At 32.0% G+C, this 22144-nt stretch overlaps 3 protein-coding genes across 3 annotated transcripts; all 3 read left to right on the forward strand.

Moving 5' to 3' along the window:
• Positions 1–527: 527 nt before the first annotated feature.
• Positions 528–4686, forward strand: LOC133187713 (universal stress protein in QAH/OAS sulfhydrylase 3'region-like). The gene is made up of 4 exons (XM_061323116.1): positions 528–647; positions 1921–2004; positions 3197–3288; positions 3561–4686. The coding sequence occupies exons 1-4, from the start codon at positions 590–592 to the stop codon at positions 3768–3770; spliced, it is 444 nt and encodes a 147-aa protein (XP_061179100.1). The 5' UTR covers positions 528–589; the 3' UTR covers positions 3771–4686.
• Positions 4687–6723: 2037 nt separating this feature from the next.
• On the forward strand, positions 6724–10768 carry LOC133187387 (universal stress protein MSMEG_3950/MSMEI_3859-like). Its single transcript, XM_061322740.1, has 4 exons — positions 6724–6824; positions 7455–7565; positions 8133–8224; positions 10207–10768. The coding sequence occupies exons 1-4, from the start codon at positions 6767–6769 to the stop codon at positions 10408–10410; spliced, it is 465 nt and encodes a 154-aa protein (XP_061178724.1). The 5' UTR covers positions 6724–6766; the 3' UTR covers positions 10411–10768.
• Positions 10769–13355: 2587 nt separating this feature from the next.
• On the forward strand, positions 13356–21505 carry LOC133187388 (universal stress protein MT2085-like). Its single transcript, XM_061322741.1, has 4 exons — positions 13356–13452; positions 13784–13867; positions 20292–20383; positions 20802–21505. Exons 1-4 carry the CDS (start codon positions 13395–13397, stop codon positions 21000–21002), a joined length of 435 nt encoding a protein of 144 aa, XP_061178725.1. The 5' UTR covers positions 13356–13394; the 3' UTR covers positions 21003–21505.
• The last annotated feature ends 639 nt before the right edge of the window (positions 21506–22144 follow it).

Raw genomic sequence — 22144 nt, forward strand, 5'->3', positions numbered from 1 at the left:
GTTCTCGGGCAAAATGCGTTTTGTCGATCACAAAACGCTTGTTGTTTTCGAACAGTTAATATACGTTTATTTATTTACATAAGTTTATATACCTTTTTTTTTTTTTTTTTTTTTTTTTTTTTTTTTTTTTTGCTTTTTCTAATTATTATTATTATATTTGCTCGTTTGTTTGTGTTTTTAATCATCTTTGAAAAGTGATTTGGAAAATCCCTTTGATTTGTACACATATAACTCGAATATCTTGTTATTTTTCTGTTCTTAGAGGATTTTGGCATTTTGTTGACAGCGAGATTTCTAATAAAAAAATAAATGTAAATATTTGTTAAAGTTAATCTTATATCAAAATTTATTGGGTATATGAATGCTTAAGTTTTTATGTTTTACAAGTCGCCATTTTTTAAAGGAGCAATTTACTTTTTAAAGACATTTTTAATTTCGATATTCTTTTCCAAAGCTACTCCGTATTTTAGAGCATGCCATAAAAGAGTAATGGAATGTTTTCCCACACTGTTGCGACCCTGTAAAGTTGAATAGACACAAACTATTTTATCGTCCAAGCAGTTCGATTATACCCAGAAGAACGCTCAATATGGCCACGGTATTTGTAGCGATTGATGATAGTAAATTTGCAGAAAATGCCTTCAAATGTAAGTACATTTTAATTTTTAACAATTCTTTTATTTTACATTAAATGATTGATTAAAGTCACCTGCGTTAGGGTTACAGGTAAATGTTCGCTAGACCGTGAGAAAGATAGCGAAAGGTTAATAGGTCGAGAGCCCCATGCAAATAAAATGCTTGGCTATGAAAAAATTCAATCCGTCCGTACATACTCATTAGTATTTCAATCATAGTCATACTAAATGAATCAAAAGCAACTGCACGTGTAATGTATTTTTTTAAGTTGTAGTTTTCTGCTAGAATGAACCATTATTCATAAGGACGTTAAGATGCGGTGGCCGTGCACATAAAATTGATTCTGCACTCTCTGAGTTGATTCATATACATCTGCGTAATTGTAAACCGTCTCGAGTAAAACATAAAATTCAGAAACAAGGTTGAAATAACGCTACAGTAAATGAGAGGCAGGCACTAGAAAACAGATGTTCAGGCATGATCTTGCTCCGAAGAACCTTATCTTATTTACAGAATTAGTATGTATTTGTGAATGGTGCTTTGGAATTATTTTTAAACTTTGAAAAACACATACTTAGGGAAGACGTACAGGTGCGGTTCATGTCAGTTATGATTTTATCACTTTATTAATTTTTTTTTTTTTTTTTTTTTTTTAGTTTAATACATTTAACGCATTTATTTCCATATTCCAAAACGAATATTTAGTAGACTGAGGAACAGTCAACTAGTAGGATCCATACGTGTGTTTGTTATTTAATGAATGGATTTAATAAGCTACCGAAGTTGTATTATAGGCTACTGTTGGGTAGGGGCAGATAACGCTTTCTAAACCGCGATTGAAGCGGTATGTGTTGTTATGTACAAGTACTGGTTAAGCACATGTAGTCAGTTAGACGTCTCTGTCCTCTCCAAGGTGCATGTATTACGAATATTTTCAGAGTGATTAAATTTTTTTTGTTCTTTTTTTTGTTTCGTGAAAAATTTACAAATATCATAAACTGACGTACAAAAAGAGTAACCTGTATTTTATTTTGGTTTTGATTATTAAGTATGTCTTTTACAATGTACAGTGAATACTTGCATCTAGTATACCAATTACATGTACTATGGGAATCCTTTTTTAAGCTACACTGTATCATATTAGCTCCTTTCAAAAAGAATGACTATTTTCTATAGGGGACATCATATTTTAAAAATACTGAGTTGTTAAATATGTTCAATTTTTTTTAAATTTTATTTGTATATATTCTTTATATTAAAGTATCAAATTTGAATACATTTTAGGTTACGCAGAGCATTTCCATAGGCCAGGGAACAAAGTAGTCCTGTTACACGTCATAGAGAACCTCGTCGACTACAGAGATATGAGTATGTGTCCGCTAGACTGATTAGTCATGGACAAGGAATGATAATGTCGATTGATGGGAAAAAAAACCACAACCATACCGTCCAAAACTCTATATTTGTATGGAAAATGAAGTGGGGGTGTAATAAATGGTTCTATTGGTAGTTGTCAGTTATCAGTTTTAAAAATTATCAAACTCAAGAAATTTTAAAGCATGTCGAGATGTCATTATTGGAACTCTTAAATATTAGGAAGCTACGTTGTCATTCTCTATCCAGAGTTGTCTTCCGCTACGCTCCCGACATCTCTGGATAGAGAATGACTACGTTGCGCCTGACCTTAAAATGCAGTTAACTATGGCATGTCAAACGTTGCAATATTCGATCATTTCCATTTGTATTGTATAATTTTCCATTTATATTCTATAATTCTCCATTTATATTCTATAATTTTCCATTTGTATTGTATAATGTTTATTTGTATTCTTTAATTTTCCATTTGTATTCTATAATTTTTCATTTGTATTGTAAAATTTTTATTTGTATTCTATAATATTTCATTTGTATTGTATATTTTTTCATTTGTATTGTATAATTTTTATTTGCATTGTATAATTTTCCATTTGTATTCAATAATTTTTCATTTATGTTGTATAATTTTTCATTTGTATTGTATAATTTTTATTTGTATTGTATAATTTTCCATTTGTATTGTATAATTTTCCATTTGTATTGTATAATTTTCCATTTGTATTCTATAAATTTCTATTTGTATTCTATAATTTTACAATACAAATGAGAAATTATACAATACAAATGGAAAATTATACAATACAAATGGAAAATTATACAATACAAATAAAAATTATACAATACAAAGGAAAAATTAAAGAATACAAATTGAAAATTATACAATTCAAATAAAGATTATGCAATGCAAATAAAAAATTATACAATACAAATAAAAAATTATACAATACAAATGAAGAATTATTGAATACAAATGAAAAATATAGAATACAAATAAAAATTTTACAATGCAAATGAAAAATTATAGAATACAAATGAAAAATTATAGAATACAAATGGAAACTTTTGCAATACAAATGGAAAATTATACAATACAAATAGAAAATTATACAATACAAATGGAAAAGATCGAATATTGCAACATTTGACATGCCATAGTTAACAAGGCAAAAATTATTATTTTCAGGCCCTGGGCGTATCATTGAACTACAAGCCGAAGCCAAGAAAGAAGCCCAGACCTTAAAGGAAAAGTACTCAACAATGGCCAAACAACTAGGAGTAAGAATATATGTACTAAGTATTTGTCATAACACCCGTAAATGTTTTTATTGTATAATTCTATATTTTATAGAGGAATTTCAAAATTAAGTAGAGATGTAAAAGTTATTAAAAATTTTATCAAAATAATTAAAACAGATAAAGCACTTCGCAATTTAAGTGTGGTGAAAAACTTTCAGATTCATGCTTAGAACTGAAGGTCTGTTAAGTATTTGAAATGGGTGGACATGAAACCTTAAAAGCGAACATTATGGTGACTTTCTGTGATTCAGGTGGAAGCGGAAGTTAGAGTGGAGACGGCGGAGAAACCAGCGCACGCAATTGTGCAGATGGCAAACAAAGAAAATGCGACATTTATAGTAACCGGAAGTAGAGGAATGGGAGTTGTACGACGAACCATTCTCGGTAGTACAAGCGATTTCATTCTTCATCATGCCAAGTGTCCAGTTTTTGTTTACAAAATGGATCAGAAAAACATGTAATTTACATTTTTGAGAATTTTTTCTACCTAAAAACACAACTTTTCTTGAATTTCATGTACATCTCAAAGAGAAGTATTAGATTCTGTAATACTCGTACTCCAGAACATGGTTACAGAATTATTCTTGCATTGATCCAATAGTAACAGGTTTAAATAGTGTCTGTGCCTTTACTTGACAAACAATAAATTTACGAGGGATATATATATTTAAGACGCGTAGTACCAGCCCCCACCCCCCCCCCCCACTTCTACTGCTGTAAATTTAGTGTGATTTTTTTTTTCATTCAAAGGCTACTTCCCCTTTTTTGTTGAGGTATGGTAGAACACTCAAATATTATTTTATTAATGAATCCCCCCCCCCCCAATATTTCCCAACCCCTGACTTTGAAAAAAAATCGTTGCTGCAGATTTGTATTTCTTTCTTTAGAAATTGCATTTTTGTGCTCTTACTTTAACAAAAAATATCGTTTAAGCCGTGGTTTTTCATGTAAATTTTTAATGTATACTGATTATATGATATTAAGAATATATGAAGATATTATGCATCGTCACTACTCACTGCTCTTTATGAGTTGAAGCGGATTTTGAAATTAGCAGTGAGGACCTCCGCTGTTTACCTTTGCTGTATTTGTGTCTTTTGCATTAAGTTGTTTTGTATCTATACTTTATATATAATTATTACTTTTAAATTTATGTATATGCATATTAATATAATGACCAGGGTGAAAATGTAATGAAATGTTGGATATTAAGCAGTATACACGGTTGACACAAGATGTCTTTTATTTTTTATCATGTATATTTTAGATTACATATTTTTTCATCTTATTTTGAATATCAATCCTACAACATATCTTGTATTTATATTTCTACATATATTCACATGATGAAGAAAAATAAAATGCATAAAATACGAAGTTTTTAAAGCTTTTACAAATCGGTGTTTATTTCAGTTTACTTTGGCTGGAATATCACTAATAAAACAGACAGAAAGGTTACGAATAAAATTGAGACGAACAAAGATTCAAATAAAGTACCAATTAATGCCTCAGGGACGTGTTCATTTTTCATCCAAACTTATATACAATTGCTGTGCTTATGTCGGGGATGGGGGAGGGGGTAAAGATTGGAGCTTATAAATATTACATGTATGTCTATTTTTATGTAAATTTTTGCTAAATGTCGAAACATAAATCATAGTTATAAATTCTTGGGTCTCTCTGAGAGACATTCGAATTTTTAATGTTAAGAGTCGAAATTTTTGTGTTTAGAGTCTGATTATCTTTTGAATACTTATCATTGAATACTTATCTTCTTTTTTAAGGGGGGGGGGGGGAGAGATGCGTGACGATACTCTTTAAAGACGTATAAAAGACCTCATCCAGTGGTTTTGATATCACTGCATTTTTATGCAGAAAGATAGGTTTTTAATCAAGATATAGAAAATGTCCAGTCTATACTTAGAACTGTGATTAAATCCAATAGATTCTTGGCAAATATAGAAAGATTTTACAAAATTCAAGTCATATAAACCCAAATTGCGGACGCTTAACATAGAAAAATCTTTGGATGGTCTTAAAAGAGTAGTTGTAACTCCATTTCGGATAGATCTCAGGTCCATATGAAGCAATTACAGTTGATGGGCACCTAACATATCAATTTTGGGAGGGAGTCCTACCAAGCAAAAATTCCTTAAAAAAGGTCATCAGACGTTATTATTGAGGCGACACAAGCATATAAAGTACAGAAGCTATGTTTTCTATAGTATACATGTACTACTAAAGTACTACTATAGTATACTACATATAGGCTAAATCCCCCCCCCCCTCCGTTTCCTAAGGCCATGGATCTAATTCAGACATCTCAACAACATGATACATCAATTCAGGTTTACGCAGGCACAATTCAATCCGTGGTAATGAAATTTACAGGGATGATAATGAATGCAAAATATATAAATACAATGGACACTTGCCTATTGTGTAACATACTTTATCGATAAAAGAGTAAAATATTGAGGATTACGGTGCGGATAACCGAGAATTAGCTTCTGGACCAGGGGTTAACTCATTTGACTAACGCACGGGGATAAGTCCATTCACAGCGATTTCTAGGAAATGATTAACAGTTGACGATCCAAATTTTATATAGGAGAAATCAGTAGAGGTATAATAAAATAATTCACTTTATCTTTGCTGAGTTTTCCTTATATAAAATTAGCTCGTTAGATATGAAATATTCCCCAAATATCGATGTGAATGGCCTAATCCGTACGTTAGTCAAGTGAGCTTATCCCTGCTTCGAAAGCTACGTGTGATTCCCAGTTATCCGTATTAAATCCTCTAGATTTTACTTTTGTATTGTTATAATATGTAAATGGACTAATTTCCATGTGTTAGTCAAGTGAACTAATGTCTGCTTTAATTGAAAGTCAGTTCCCGCGGCAATCCGTAATCCTTTAAATTTTATTTTTGTATCAGTATAATAAAACAATTAAAAAGTATATCTTTGAGGGAGCTAAGAAGATTCCAGTTCCCCTCGAACAGGACTATTTCCCTCGGCTTTGCCCCATTTACATATTATAACAATACAAAAGTAAAATCTATAGGATTACGGATAACCGGGAATCAGCTTTCGAGACATGGTGAATAAACGTATTTATATATAATATATCAGCAGGATATATACCTTATATCAACAAAATTATTGGGGTGGGGGGGGGGGGATCGGCGGAGGGAATGGGCACGACTCCCCCCCCCCCCCCCCCGGTTCATCAGTACGGCTATGGATTTTGCATATTTCTGCCCCCTACATGCAAGATAAATTATGTCAACATGCAAAATAATTATGTTGACATACAAGTTACAAATCTTTTAAGACAATATGAAACAACCGAGAAGGATGTTGAACAAAAGAACGATAACTCTACATTGTTTACAACGAGAAAAAAAAATTCTGCGACGCCATCAGGCCTAGTCGTCTAACTCTGTGTCGAGCATGGCTACCATTGTTGTTGCTGTAGATGAAAGTAAATATGCCGAGAATGCATTTCGATGTAAGTTCAATCTGTTACTGTCTGTTACTGTCTTTTTTTCTTTTCTTTTGCTTACTGTGTTTTTATTAATATAATTATACGTCTCGAAGCTTCCATTCAGGTTTTTTTTTTTTTTTTTTTTTTTTTTTTTTTTTTTTTTTTTTTTTTTTTATCCGTGTTGTAATATGTGTTATTTCCCTCTATGAATATGATAAATTGACTCATTGAAGACTGCTGGTAATATATTATAAAGATAAGTTCAATTAATTCACAAAAGTTAAGTGTAATACATGGAAAAAGTCAATAGGTCATGCACAGTAATATTTGCAAATGAAGAGTTAGTACTAATAAATACGTGTACAGTCATAGGGATACCTTTAATAGTTTAATGTTGCTTATGTTTTAGGTTGTTCACAAATCAATGTGTTTTTTATGTATTCATCAATAAAACGATGTATAAGGACTACTTCAGAGTTGTGTATTTTCTGTTTACTAAGATCAACAAAAAATTGCAGTCAATTTAAACTCGATATATTTTCATCAATCAGTAAACTTTCTTGAAGTAGTAGATAGAGCAGATTTTTTATTGTAAATAGAATTGAAAATGTATAAAACAAACAATTCATCTGCATGTCTTTTTCTTTCTTTCAGGGTATGCGGCACACCTTCACAAACCTACGAACAAAGTAATTCTACTTCACGCCATGGAAAACATTTTTCTCCCCGAGATGATGAAAAGTGCATCATTTCCAACGACAATGAGTAATTATTTCTTCACAATGAATGTTTTATTGCACGCTTTGTAAAATATTCCCAGTGGCACTAAGTCTAGAGAAATTGTAAGCGCTTCCTTCAGTCTGAAGCAATTGGCTTTACCACGGAGTTTGGTTATGTGTTAGTTATGTAGGTATTGATTTTCTATTCCATTGTAGTCTATAGTTCAGAAAACAACACGTAAAATACATTGACTGATGCTAGATAGAAAAAAGTTCGATATACAGACTCTAAATGTAATTTTATAATGATGCATATGCAAATACGGTATTAGTTTAAGCAAGTACATGTAGCGTGTTTGTGCGTTGATAAAATGAAAGCTTTGATTTTTGTTTGTTTGTTGTTTAACGTCCCTCTCGAGCTTTTTCCACTCATATTGAGACGCCTTAAAGCTTTGTAGCTTAATGAAAAGAAAAGATTTTGAAACTCACAATTTATTGTATCTATTAGACTAGCTTTTGTTCTTTGTAAATTATTGAATGAAATTACTGCATGAATAAAAAATAAAGGGTTTGTTTAATATTTTATTTTAAATCTCAAATTTCAAATTGTCAGGTCCCGGAAGGATACAGGAACTCCAAAAAGAGGCTGACGAAAAGGCGGCAAAACTGAAGGAAAAATATGCAGTAATGGCTGCTGGTCTTGGGGTAAATTAATAAAGTTGTCTGTTGTGCACCCTTCCATTACGTTTACAGAAATTGACAAACAATTAATGGTGTAAACTGATTGTAGAGGGGTTAATGTTCTGTTTAATTTACTTCAAAATATTAATTGAAAGGAAATTACCGGGGTCTTTTTTTTATTAAAGTCTTCATATGCATTGGAAGACAGTTTACAGAGCTGAAGTATTTTATAGTCGTCGGACTATGCACTTGCTCTATTTGTGATTGGTAGAAAATGCTTGATGTGAAAATTTTCAATCATTTCATTGGTTGGAATGCTGTTCAAGGCAAGGGAGATAATTTTCTGGTGGTCGAATATCTTTTTTAAAAAAACGCCGAAACGAACAAAAGAAAATTGTAATTATATTAATATAAATGAAACTGACACCCTATTTTTTCTATAGCAACTATATAAAAAGTGTTTCCTAATTTATTTGTCATGGTAAACATCAATGTTCTTCTTTGCTTGTAAACATTAAAATTTGTACTTGTTTTTTTTTTTGTCCCCATAATCGAAGATACGGTGGCACATAATTTTTGCCCTGTCCGTCCGTTCGTCTGTCTAGCTGTCTGTCTGTCCGCAAAAACTTTAACCTTGCCCATAAATTTTGATTGGTTGGAGCTATGGCTTTCATTTTTCACATATGTATAATTTCTTGTAACAAGACCATCGTATCTTACCTTTTGACCTTGGAATTTGACCCATTTTTGCAAAATTTTATGAGACTTTAACCTTGGCCATAACGTTTGAACAGTTGGTGATTGGGCTTTCAATCTTCACATGTGTATTCCTTGTGACAAGACCTTCCTTTGGATACCAACAACTTTGACCCTTTGACCTTGACGTTTGACCTACCGTTGAAAAAACTTTAACCCTGGCCATAACTTCTGAACAGTTTGTGCTAAAGCTTTTATACTTCACATGTGTATTCCTTGTGACAAGACCTTCCATAGGATACCAACAACTTTGACCTTTTGACCTTGGAGTTTGACCTACTTTAATTTTGAAAAACTTTAACCTTGGCCATAACTTTTGAACAGTTAGTGCTAGGGTGTTCATACTTCATATATGTATTCCTTGTGAGAAGACCATCCTTGGATACCAACATCTTTGACCTTGACCCTGGAGTTTGACCTTCTTTTGAGAAACTTGAATCTTGGCCATAACTTTTGAACAGTTGATGTTAGGGTTTTCATACTTCACATGTGTATTCTTTGTGACAAGACCTTCCTTTGGATGCCAACAATTTTGACATCCACCTTGACCTTGGAGTTTGACCCACTTGTAAAAAATTTAACCTTGGCCATAACATTTGAATATTTGGTTCTAGGGCTTTCACATTTCAGGATCATGTGTATCACTTGTGACAAGACTTTCTCTTGGGCAGCAATTGACCTTGACCTTGCCATTTTACTTACTTTGAAAAAAAAAATACCTTTGCCATAACTTTTCAACGGTTGGTGCTAGGGCTTTCATATTTTATAGGTATATTCCTCGAGACAAGACCTTTCTTTTTGTACCAACATTTTTGATCTCTTGACCTGGAGTTTGACTTGCATTTGAGACACTTTAACCTTCGCCATAAGCTGCCATACGGGGGCACCAGTGTTTCACAAACACACCTTGCTTCTCTTTGTTTTGCACTGCCTTTTTTATGGTAGGGATTATGGTGTCCGTAAAAGCTATTCAGTTGAAGTTATACAAAGCCAAGAGCTACTCAACAATAATACGATCTGATGGTTGAACTAAAAAAAAGTACACAGCTTTGATTTTGCTCGTCATAATTTTTTAATCTAAGGAATCACCTTAGTTTTTGTTGTTTTTTTTTATTCATCAACTGCTTATTTCATGGATTAACAATGCAATGAAAAAACTATTTTAAAAATCTGCAGCAAAAATAAAAGTGTGCACTACATTGCATTTAAATAATGTTTAAATGTACCAAAACTTCTCTTGTTTTAAACAGATTGATGCAGAAGTCCGCATAGAACGAGTTAACAGTAAACCAGAGTATGCCATTGTGGACGTCGCAAGCAAGGAAAATGCTGCTTGTATCGTCACCGGAAGTAGAGGGATGGGTCTAATAAGAAGAACCATTCTAGGCAGTACAAGTGATTTCATTCTTCATCATTCAAGCTGTCCTGTTGTCGTCTGTAAGATGGAAGACTAAAATAAGAAGTTTTATTGTCTTCTTCACCGGTTGTAAAATCAAACTTATTGTTTTCAGCTTATTTTTGATAATGTGTTCAATGAGGTATTAATGTATTCTCAAAGGTTTTGTATACCATGCTTGCACTTGTTCGTGTCTTCTCATACAGGTCTGTTTATGTACATCTAAAATACATGTAATTCATATGTGGTATTTATGATTATTTTAATATTACTTTTGATGAGTTTATTTCAGCCAGCGCAAGTGTAAATTTTATATTTCTTCAGGGTACTTGTTGGACTTATAAATCTTAAGGTAAATATATGTTTTGTAGTACATGTAATTGAACAAGTAAAATATTGAGAAATGGTACATGAAATTCAATTAATTAATTTCTAACAGATTTCTTAGTGATGGAGACCCATTACACACTGCAAATTACATGACACGAATGTCATTTTTTATGCGCATCAGCTACATTGTAGAAAATATTATTTTCTTTCAATCCATCCCTCTTACAAGCTTTTTGTGATCGACTAAACTATTAATTCTACCTGAGGCATCCGGCAAAATACAAATATAAATATCTGCTCGCACATGACTCGACATCTTCGCTAGCCAAGGGTTTCCGATCCGAAATCTACTCTACAACCCTTGGCAGATTTAGTCCCACCAAACGGGAACTTTAATTGCGCCGCCTATCGCCGTAATTGAGTTAAGTCCCTTGAAGCTCTTTAATATTTGTCCAATGAAAATAGCTGTAACATACGTAAATCAATATGACGTTTGAAACAATATGGCGACCTACATGCAATCTGATGTGGAATATAACCCAGCAACCTCATACAGCTGTTGGCACACCTCAAAAGTGGTACAAAATATCGTTCGTCGTGATTTTTTGTCAAGAGTTTGACAACACTTTCTACATGTTTCCGTATCAATTATTATCAATAAGCCGTGACATTTGATTGGCTTAAATTGATGCACCTAAAATGCGGAACACGGACTTATGTGGTCCTTTCAATAATTCTTGAAAACGTATATAATCAAAAGAAAAAATTTCAAATTAATTACTCCCTTGTTTTTTTTTTTTTAGCATATATCACGTCCTAACTTTCATCCCTTGTAAATAATACTCTTCTTTTGCATAAAACACGAACAGACTTTAATTCAGCCGAAAATCGTCGATTAGTAAAAACCTTGCGTAGACTGGGACTTCGCAGCCAATCAAATTCGTTTGCACGAGTTCTAAAATTTTCAGCCAAATCTGCCAAGGGTTGTAGAGTAGATTTCGGATCGGAAACCCTTGGCTAGCGAAGATGATGACTCGACGACTTTTTTGTTTACTAGATGCTTTTTCAGCTTCCTGTAAATTAAAATATTATGTATTGAAGAGCTTCCTTTTAATGCTAATCGTATTTATTTTTTAATATTTATATATACATTTATATGCTGACTGTGTAAACGTTTTCTCTAAGAGCAAGAATTCCATTCACTGTAGAAACGGAAGTACATTTAAATTTTGGCTCACCTCGGTTATTATCGTGGTACTTCAGCCAAGGTGTGCCGAGTGACACCTACATATGTACCAAATTGATCGGACGGTTAACAAAATTAGAGAAAAAACGGGGAAAGCTAAGGTTTGAATGCATATTTCAGGTGTTTTCAGGGTCCTCCTCACACATTCAACTTTAGTATATTCTACTATTACTGAACACACAAAAATGGTTAGGTGTTGAAATATTATTCGCACTAATGTTTTTTTTTATAATTTATTTCACAAGCATTAAGGTTTTTTCCCCTCCGAGTGCAGCAAATTTTATTTTCTTTCCAGACGTAGTAAGATTATTAAGTGCTACATGTACTAGAATACAAAGGTCTACTCTGCTTGTATTGAAAGAAATCGACTCTTTTTTCGGTCATTGCACACCGTATGTCTATTTTTTAAGATAGAATGGCTCTCTTTTAAGAATAATTTTACAATGACAAACTGTCAATCATCTATAAAGCGTTTGCAAGACTGTATATAATTATTATATAGAGCCCCAAAGCAATCCCAGGGAAATTGTCTGTGCACAAACTTGCAAAATAAAGGTATTTTTTCTATATATACGTCAGAGGTTAAGCGCACATTTAAGACTTTACAGAATATACAACCAGAGACTTCCTAACTTTTCATTTTGAAGTCTCTGGTTTTACCGTACACTATAACCCTAACCGGAAGTTGATGTATCTTCTGTAAAAGTCTTAAAATGTGTGGAGGTAATATACTAGCTTTTAATTCTGAAGTCTCCGGTATAATAGTACACTATATCCCTAACCGGAAGTCGTTGTGTCTTCTGTAAAGTCTTAAAATTTCCGAGGAATAAATGAATGTTTCGCAATGAAGAGACTCGACGAAGGTCGTCTGGAAATAGAAAAAAATCTCTCAAAGCGAACTATGCCATGTTAGGTTAGGTTAAAATTAATGATTAATATATTAATAAAATACGAGCTTGAAGTGGGGGAGGCCTAAAACTGAGTTAGGTACATGTACTTTGTAGAGAGAAAAAGGAGGGGGAGCCCTGTATACGAAGATTTACACAGTCATTATATTAAACATGAACTGCACAAATGAATTCTTCGCGAAATATTTTTTAAAAAATGAAGACCTTTTAACTGATTCAGATTATTTTTTAAGCACAGATTCACGTTGATAAAAACATTGCCTGTATACGTTACTTAGATAAGATATGCATTTATCTCTTATCCAGCCCTTACGAAATAATTATTTTGAGAGAAATAAAATGTACGTAGCTACCCCTTTTCTAAATTTCTTTTACACCTCCGTTCACATTCTTTAAATTGTTCAACAACTCTAGACAACAAGCACAGGTATTTTTTAGTGTGATTTAATAAAGTTAAAACCAGTTCGTGCCTTTTTTTAAATGGTGCACACGTAACAGTGTATTGAAAACTACACCTCCATACTTAACATCCGTGACGACATAGAAGTTCCCCCTAAAATGGCTACGGTTGTTATTGCTATCGATGAAAGTAAATTCGCACAGTATGCATTCAGATGTAAGTGCATTAACTTATGATTTACTTCATAGAAAGTAAAATATATTACGTGTAAGATAAATATATTGATTTTTTTTTATTGTTTGCCAACGAATTTTCCAGAACTTGTACAAAAATAGTTATTTTAATTGCAGTCGACGAGTAAAACTCATCTAAAAATACCATGATTCATTTAATGTCCTTATTTAGGCCTGATTAATATAATTTTGAATAATGTGACAATGTAAAAAGTGCATGATAAAGTATATTTAAGAACATTTATGTTACATGCTTAAATATATTCGAACATGGGTGTTTCCTTGATAAATAAGCTGTAAACCTAAAATTTCAGGGTATGCAGAACATCTTCATAAAGAGGAATACAAAGTCGTTTTACTACACGCTTTGGAGAATTTGTTCATGAAAGATATGATGGGTATGGATCATTGCAAAATGATATAAATATTATTTTACTCTCTATTTTAATCATTTATATCAAAAGTGCTATTGTTAAATATCTTCAACTTTAACTACATGAAATATTTTCTTAGCAACAAGCATAGATGTATGACAAGTCAGATGAGTTCTTGTTAATGTTCAATCTCACTTTTAATTAAATAATAATTACTTATTTGGTGTTAAAATAACTCCACGTTAAGTCTTCTTTTTTGCAAGTGCGATAATGTATCTCTTTCTCCTACTTCATGCATAGATATTATGTAAGAGACTTGACCTAGATATGCCAACGTTAAAACTCAAAAACCGGAAACTAGCTGTATTACCACTGATTGTCATCTCCCTCGGGAGATGACACATTAAGTTTGAATCACCGGAAGTGAAGTCCTAGTGTAAGCTGCCATTGATAAGCTGGTGGTCTGGCAAAGGAACTGACGATGACACGATTTCTAAATATAGAGATGTTAACAAAATTGACCAAAGTCTGTCTTATTATTATTAAACAAAATGGTCCGTCTTAAAGTAAAACTACACCAGTGTTCATTAAGAGTAATAGGGGTAGGATCACTTGGGTGGTGGTGGGTCTTCATTAACGGTTTATACACATAAACATTGTATCTAGGCTATTGCGTAAAACGATGGTCAGCGCGCAGGGATCAAAATACACAAAACATGGCATATTGAATGTATAAGTCAAGGCGTGGATCCAAGATTTACTGACGAAAGAAAACAGTGAAAACATTTAAATAACAACTCACATTAAATGCATATATACAATGGCAAAAACTTTACTTTTATGTGCACTTTAGTCAATCGATAATTAATGCCGTATATATATGAAAAATAAAACAGAACTTATTCAAAAAATAAATAAATAAATAAATAAATAAATAAATAAATAAAAATAAATAAATAAATAAATTTCGAAGAAAAGAAATTTTACCTAAAAGCACAATTTAGGCAGAAACATACTTGTAAATGTCTCTGGTTTAAGTAACTCAGTGCTGCAGGCATTGGAATAAAGATCATAAAGAATCATTATATGAGTATTTTCTCGGATATGTGCACTTTATTCTTTTTTATTTAAATTTACCCCTGTAGAAAAGTATAAGAAAAGATAGTTTTCTTTACCTGGCCCAGATTTAAAGAATTAATAAACAAAGCAACTGTTATAATTTTCTTTATGCAATTCTAATTTGCGTTTTTTGTCAATGAGAAAAGGTAAAAAAAAAAATCATTCCTCGTATTCTTGAAATAAAGCCAAAATTTTAAATTTTAAATGTGTGTCTCATGGAACAGCCTATAAAATCGATGTTGGTAGATTGGGGTTCTTTTCGGTGTGTTAATACTTAATTTTAAATGGTAACGTTTTAATTTTATTACCTTTCTATGCATGATTTTTTCCCAGGAGCGTATATATGTACATGTACTTATATTATACATAATATAGCGTTAGAACATGAATCTGCATGGGCAGCAGAAGGGCATGATGCAGGAGTGTCTCAATTTTTCCCTTGATATTCAAAGTGGCTCGATAATCAATCAAATCCCAGTGGCTCGTTGGCCAAGTCACTTCATAGGATACGATTAAGGAAAATAAGGAAAGTCTTGGGAATTAATTCAGGTTCAGATTAATTTAAGTTGGCGCTTTAAAACTTCTTTGCTGCCGTAGTAGGCGGCTAAGAACTAAAGTCGAAAGGAACGCTGTTTTTATCCATCTTCTTCCGGAATAATTGTTAAAGCTATATATGACGTATCTGAGCTAAAAAATAAAAATACGAGATTGGGTGTAGCTAAACATGATATATGTTATTTACGTTGAAATTAAATTTTTCACCGATTTTGAACTTGAATAACCTCATGTTTCCATAGTTCGACTGATTAAAAAAAAAATGTGTCTGTTAATTAAAATCTGAATCGGTAAATAAATCGGTTTTTGTTTTAAATTTCTAATATTTTTGAAACGTGATTGATTTAAATTGTGTAATTTACAGGAAAGTCCTATTTTTATATAAAGTAATAAATCAAATAGAAAGATCTTTTTAATTTAGGTAGTCTGAACTTTAAAAAAAAAAAACGCAATATATGACTTTAAATAATTCTTACGAATATTTCTCAGTGGTTAGAAATTTTTACAGACATTATACAAAATATATTTTAACTGAATAAAGCATATTTACAACAGGTAAAATAATACAGGCACATAGCACCAAACATTGAAGAGGCGCACCCTTGACCCCTCTTCCACCTTTTGTTGCAGTATGGTACGTCGATTCATCCCATTAGAATGTATTATAATTTAAAATATGTTTGTCGGAAAAGTTGTAATCCCTCCTTCTCTTCCAAGAAATGAAAATGTTGAGTTTGGATAGCCCCTTTTTCCCCTTGTCAAAGATTGTTCAGATAAATCGTCGATTTTTTTTTGTCCTCCACCCCCCCACCCCCCCCCATTTTTTCAAAAGCGATACTACTGCCTGTAATAGCTGAGAAAATAATATAACATTCCACTGTTTATTCTGTGACATTAATGAAGCCAAAGAGATGACATTTCAGGCTTTCTGGAAAGCCAAACTTGTGTAATGATTACTATGTCGATCACTATAGCAACATGGCGAATTCCGATTAGACACATTTTTTTTATGCCTGAAAAAGTGATAACCTACATGAATAGGTTTGTATTTGCAGAGTATAAAGATCAAAATTTGTCAATCTGTCAGTAAGCGATGGATCGCGTGGAATAGACGACTTTAATATTTTAAAACAAACAAGATGTGTTTGATAAATTGGGCCATTTCTAACGATAAACATATTCGACTTATAAACTTTTCTTCCAGTGACATTGAAATTCCCCAAATGATTGTTGGTCAAGGTCCTAAACAACCTTTCATTAAAAATCTTTGTGCAAAGAACGATCTTCCAGTGTTTCTTCATTACAAGATTTCACCATAGGGCAAGAATTATACATGTTTCAAAAAGAGATCTTGAATTTGCCAAATGTTTTTGTTCAAGGTCATGATATGCCATCTGGTCATGGGTAATCTTTGTGTGAAGTACCTACTGTTAATATTTTTCCATAAGAGTTTTATAGACTGGAAAGGAATTGTACATAATTCTGAAAGTAGCCTCGAACTTGAGCAAATGTCTTTGGGTCAAGATCGTACATGTAATACACCCTCAAGTTAGAAGTAATCTTTGTTTGAAGTGTGAATTTCCAATGTTTCTCTATGAGACAGCTATGGACCCGAACCGAGTTTTACTTCCTTTTTCTGCCAGAGACATTGAACTTGCCCAAATGACTCTAAGTCTAAAACACCCTATGGTCATAAATAATTTTTGTTGTAAATATTATCTTCCATTGGGGAATTATGGACCAAACATGAATGATACAATTTTTCTATCAGCAGTGACATTGTGTGACACTATCAGATCATAAGTGATTTTTATGTCAAGTTGGAGCTTTCTCTGTTTCTTCATTACAAGACATGGAAAGGACAGGTTTACATTTTTGAAAGAGATCTTAAATTTATCCAAATGACCTTTGTTAAAAGAAAAACCATCAGGTCATAAGTAATCTTTCTTGAGGTGTGAACTTCAGTGTTTCTTCATTAAAAAATTATGGAATGGGCATGAATTTACTCTTTTTTGGCCAGTGCATGACCTTGAACTTCCCAAAATGATATTGGGTTTAGGTCTCAGTCACAAGCAATCTTTGTGTTAAATATGAGGTTCAAATGTTTTCTTATTTACCAAGTTATGACACTAACAGACGGACAAACAGACAGAAAAGCAGACAAACATGATGATTGTAAAATATTAAAGCTCTCATATTTTTCTATCATTTTGCAAAATATAAGGTCTTTTACTTGTATGGTTCAAAAGTTATTAGGAAGGTTAAAGATTTTGACCTCGGGGCATAAAATCAATGTTCTAAGTATGACTAAGTGAAAGTGTGCAAAAGGAGGAAAAAAGCAACTTACTCAAAATCCAGTGTAATGAAATGCTTTATGAATTATGTTACTTTTGAAAGCAAGTCGCTGTCTGTATTTACTTATTTTACAAATTTTGAGATCGGTATCATGAAAAAAAATGAAAATATTCAAGTTGGAGTAATCTTTAAATATCACAGGCTACTTCACACTCTGAATCACAATATTCATTCATAACTTATTTTCATATTGATGATACAACAGATGATACAACAGATGATACAACAAAAGATGGATGCCTGGATTGATATATATTTTTGGACCTATTTTCATTGTAAATGATTCAAACATTAAATATCTAAAATATAAAGAAATTCAATTGAACATTAAATATCTAAGATATAAAGAAATCCAAACATTAAATATCTAAAATATAAAGAAATAAAAAAACTTTCTGTATAATGTTCACAATTCTACTTTTTTGACCAAACCGCATGGATTTCTGTGCTTTACAATTAAAAAATATGAAATGTACACCTTCAAAGAATAATTTAAGCAATTTGCATGCTTGAAGGTGAAATAATTTAGGACAATGTCTAGAATGTAGTAACTTTACCTGTAGAGGTTATACATAATATACATGGCCAAAATCACTAAATTGTTCAGTAGCAGAGCATAATTTTGAACATTGTTAGAACTGTTCCTAAAACCTTTTAAAAAATAAATTTTGTAGAATGAATTTTAGGTGATAAGCATCTTTGGTTGAAACAAAGGAAATTTTCAATATTGCAACTCTCCTAGATTTAGAGGAGAGGAGACTCCACAAGGCTGAAGTAGAATTTGAAAGTCTTTACCGGGGACATTTAAACGACGTAATAAAAATAGTGACAATGAACTCTGCAAAATTAAAACCATGGGTCCTGGGGAAGCAATTCAGGTGGTAAGGAAAAACGGTCATGTAATAAAGAAGACAAAATTGATGAGTCAACTTTAATTAAAGATAATTGCCTGGGATCTGTCAAACAAGCTGGGTGAACATCAATATTGAATTATTAGTCCGGTACTAAATTTGTGAAAAGTGATTTTACCTGGGTCAGGAACGCGGATTGTGCTTATTTGCTAATAGTTAAAACTGCATTATACTAAATTAAATTTGAATACCTTCCATGCAGGTTGTTTCAATTATAAAGAGCTCTATGCATGAAATTGCAAATGTTCTGGCATCTGGTTTCAAAGTTCATAATCCAGGGTGAGCTTACATAATCGTTTTCTGAAAATGTAATATTAAAAAATCCTCTTTCTACCTCTGGACATCTTGCAGTCACCAAGTTAAGTCCTTCACCAAACCTGTGTGGCCAGGGTCCTCTTAATCTGGGTTCCAAGGGATAAATCTAAAATACATTATGTCATGTACTTTGTAAGTGCCCCTTGTTGATAATTAATCATTTTAAGCTGAGTAAATGCTCTGTTAATTTAAGGTCTTCGTGGTCCAGGTCAAAGTCCAGATTTTAGAGATGAACAACGTAATGATGCACTAAAAACTTTATAAATCTATTTCCCTTCTGAATATTTGACAGGCAGAAATTTGGGTGATTGACGTAAATAATGTACCATGTTTCAAAATTTTCAAATTTATGCTGTCTAGGTTCAGGTCCTTAAGTAGGAGTTTGAGACATCTGTTTGTCTTCCGACATTGTATTATTGTTAACAAACATTAACTTCTCCCTCCTTCAATAACAATTACGGGTAACGCATACATTTATCTCCATCAGTAACAAACTTATATTAGATGATGTCAGAAGCAAAGAAATGTTAAATCAATTCTCTGAAAATGAAAGTAGCTACCAACGTGCTGTTCTCAAAGTGTGACATGATCCAAAGATTTTAGGACTAGATCCTGGCTGCAACTAAGTAAAAACATCACAACTCAATCTCAGACTTGAATCCCAGGCCATTGTGAAAAGATTAAGGTTGCTTCGAAATAAAAATGAACATATATTTTAATTTACCAGAACCAGATTATTGTTTTTTACAGAACATGAAAATATTGTTTATATTATAACAATTGGCTGATGGTGAGAGAAAAGTTGCTTCATTGATTGCAGATGATTCTGATGCTTTACAAGTCTTTTTACGCCTGAAAAATCTTAAATATAGTTTAACAATAATTTAAGTTAACATACACTCTCGCAGTATATATTGTAATCAATCACTAGTTGATCTTAAGAAAAGAAAATATCCTAAGAGTTTTGTTAAATTATTTCCTACATTTTTTCTCTCTTATGTTAGTTTTAAACTATAAAAATTATACTAGTATATAAACAATACAAGATATTACCCTGTTCTTTTAGCGATAGAGATGAATTGTTTCATTTTACAATTTTTTTCTTAAAATGCAACTTTTGACCAATGCATGTCATTTAAAGATATGAAATATATATAGTTTGTAGATTTGCATTTCCTTATCTTTTTGACTAGGTCCAGGACGACATGAAGAGTTCAACATAAAAGCTGAGAAAAAGGCCGTTGCTTTGAAAGAATTGTACACAAAACTTGCTCAGGAATCTCAAGTAAATTTTGATTTTTTGATGACAATTCTTCATAAACACAATAACTAAACCTTTTGAAATCATATACAGATTTTTTTTGAGGTCCTTCTCAATTTTAGGCATTATATTTGTTGCCTTAATGAATACAAAAATATATTTACAGCTAAAACGAATAACATGAAAACATATTTTAAATGGAGTCATATTTTTTCACTATGAACTAAGGAATAATGAAATATTCGTTTAGTAAAACAAAATCCGGATACTCGTATAATGAATTGAGACAATTTTGTTTCCCGAAACTTCACAATTTTAACTGCAAAGATAATTATGGTTGTTCTTCTCTTACAACAGTTTTTCGTAAATTACTTACATTGTATTTCATTAGTTCTGCTTTATATCTATTAAGCAAATGACATTCTATATTTTTTTAAAACAGGTAAACCCAGAAATACGTGTTGAGAGAGTAGACACGAAACCCGAACATGCAATTGTAGATATTGCTCATAAAGAAAATGCCAAATTTATCGTAACTGGAACTAGAGGAGTTGGTGTAATTAGAAGAACCGTTCTAGGAAGCACTAGTGATTTCATTATGCACCATGCTCGTTGTCCAGTTGTCATTTGCAATATGGACTAAATCTTGACAACTTTTTATCCTCCATGTACATATTCCTTGACTAAAGACATTGGTACTAATGCACATGAAATAATTGTTATATATTAGATTGTTTCTTTTTTTCTTCACGCTCTTAAGTCTCTCAATAACACGTTAACCATCTGACGAAGAGTAAAATTTTGTCATACATGAGTAAATAGTCCAGGTATTCTTAATATCTTCTCCTAATCATACGAAATAAAATCAGCGTTATTATTTAGATTTTTAATTAGTTATATAAAGAACTTTACTAACTGAAGTCTCATTCATGCTATTTTTCTTGTATATTGTCTTTCGTTCTTTACTTCACAGATTTATCTTGAAAATATATGTTTTGGAGTGTTTTGAATCATCCTCCTTATAGATGTAGAGCCGTCTTTCCTCATTAGATGATTGAAACTTTCAATTCAATTAAAATAGAATTTAATTCGCACATTGTTTAGAGTCCTTGCAAAGGTCACAGGTTTTATTAAATTTTATAACTTTAGTTATTGTTGGTATTTTTTTCCGGTGATTTGTTTCCAGAATAAAATAAAATGAGATTAAAAGAACATGGATTATGATGAGACTTAACATTTGCTTTAACTGACAAACTGAAATGGTTTACGAGCCAAACCTCAAGAATATGCATGTACATACAAACACATTTTCGGTCAAGCAAAAGGAGGAGCTATATATATATATATATAGCAATTTTTTTTTTAATAAAGAAAGTGTGAAAAAATTGTAAAAGGAAATGGGTTAGTACCGGTAAATTTATATTTAGAATATATTCTAACTTTAATAGGTTTTTGCAGATGTCCCCGAGGTGGGTCATATTCTTACTTAAGGTCATGCCTCATTGGTCAAGGCCATTGCCAGACTAATTTTTTTTATTTTAAGATCATAATATAAAGAAAAGGAAAAGATAAAAATGTTTATATTAGAATGTCTATAATAATGATTGGAACCATCTTTGCAACAATGATATGCTATTTGTAAGCAATTCTACTTTCATTGCAGTCTTTGTACCTATCTACTTCTAGTAAATTAAAAATGAAAAATGATCATACAAAGTATTTGGAAATTTCTAGGCACACACATTACCCCCAGAACATGACTTCGGTTTATAATCTAAGATATGG

This window comes from Saccostrea echinata, unplaced genomic scaffold (assembly GCF_033153115.1).
Source record: "Saccostrea echinata isolate AGI-Se365-2 ecotype Australia unplaced genomic scaffold, CSIRO_AGI_Sech_v1 ptg000015l, whole genome shotgun sequence".
Classification (NCBI taxonomy): domain Eukaryota; kingdom Metazoa; phylum Mollusca; class Bivalvia; order Ostreida; family Ostreidae; genus Saccostrea; species Saccostrea echinata.

Coding starts and splice junctions, on each gene's coding strand:
- LOC133187713 (XM_061323116.1), top strand. CDS start 590: ATGGCCACGGTATTTGTAGCGATTGATGATAGTAAATTTGCAGAAAAT. Junction 2,005..3,196: donor CGTCGACTACAGAGATATGA/GTATGTGTCCGC, acceptor TATTATTTTCAG/GCCCTGGGCGTATCATTGAA. Junction 3,289..3,560: donor CAATGGCCAAACAACTAGGA/GTAAGAATATAT, acceptor TCTGTGATTCAG/GTGGAAGCGGAAGTTAGAGT.
- LOC133187387 (XM_061322740.1), top strand. CDS start 6,767: ATGGCTACCATTGTTGTTGCTGTAGATGAAAGTAAATATGCCGAGAAT. Junction 6,825..7,454: donor TGCCGAGAATGCATTTCGAT/GTAAGTTCAATC, acceptor TCTTTCTTTCAG/GGTATGCGGCACACCTTCAC. Junction 7,566..8,132: donor ATCATTTCCAACGACAATGA/GTAATTATTTCT, acceptor TCAAATTGTCAG/GTCCCGGAAGGATACAGGAA.
- LOC133187388 (XM_061322741.1), top strand. CDS start 13,395: ATGGCTACGGTTGTTATTGCTATCGATGAAAGTAAATTCGCACAGTAT. Junction 13,868..20,291: donor GTTCATGAAAGATATGATGG/GTATGGATCATT, acceptor CTTTTTGACTAG/GTCCAGGACGACATGAAGAG. Junction 20,384..20,801: donor AACTTGCTCAGGAATCTCAA/GTAAATTTTGAT, acceptor TTTTTAAAACAG/GTAAACCCAGAAATACGTGT.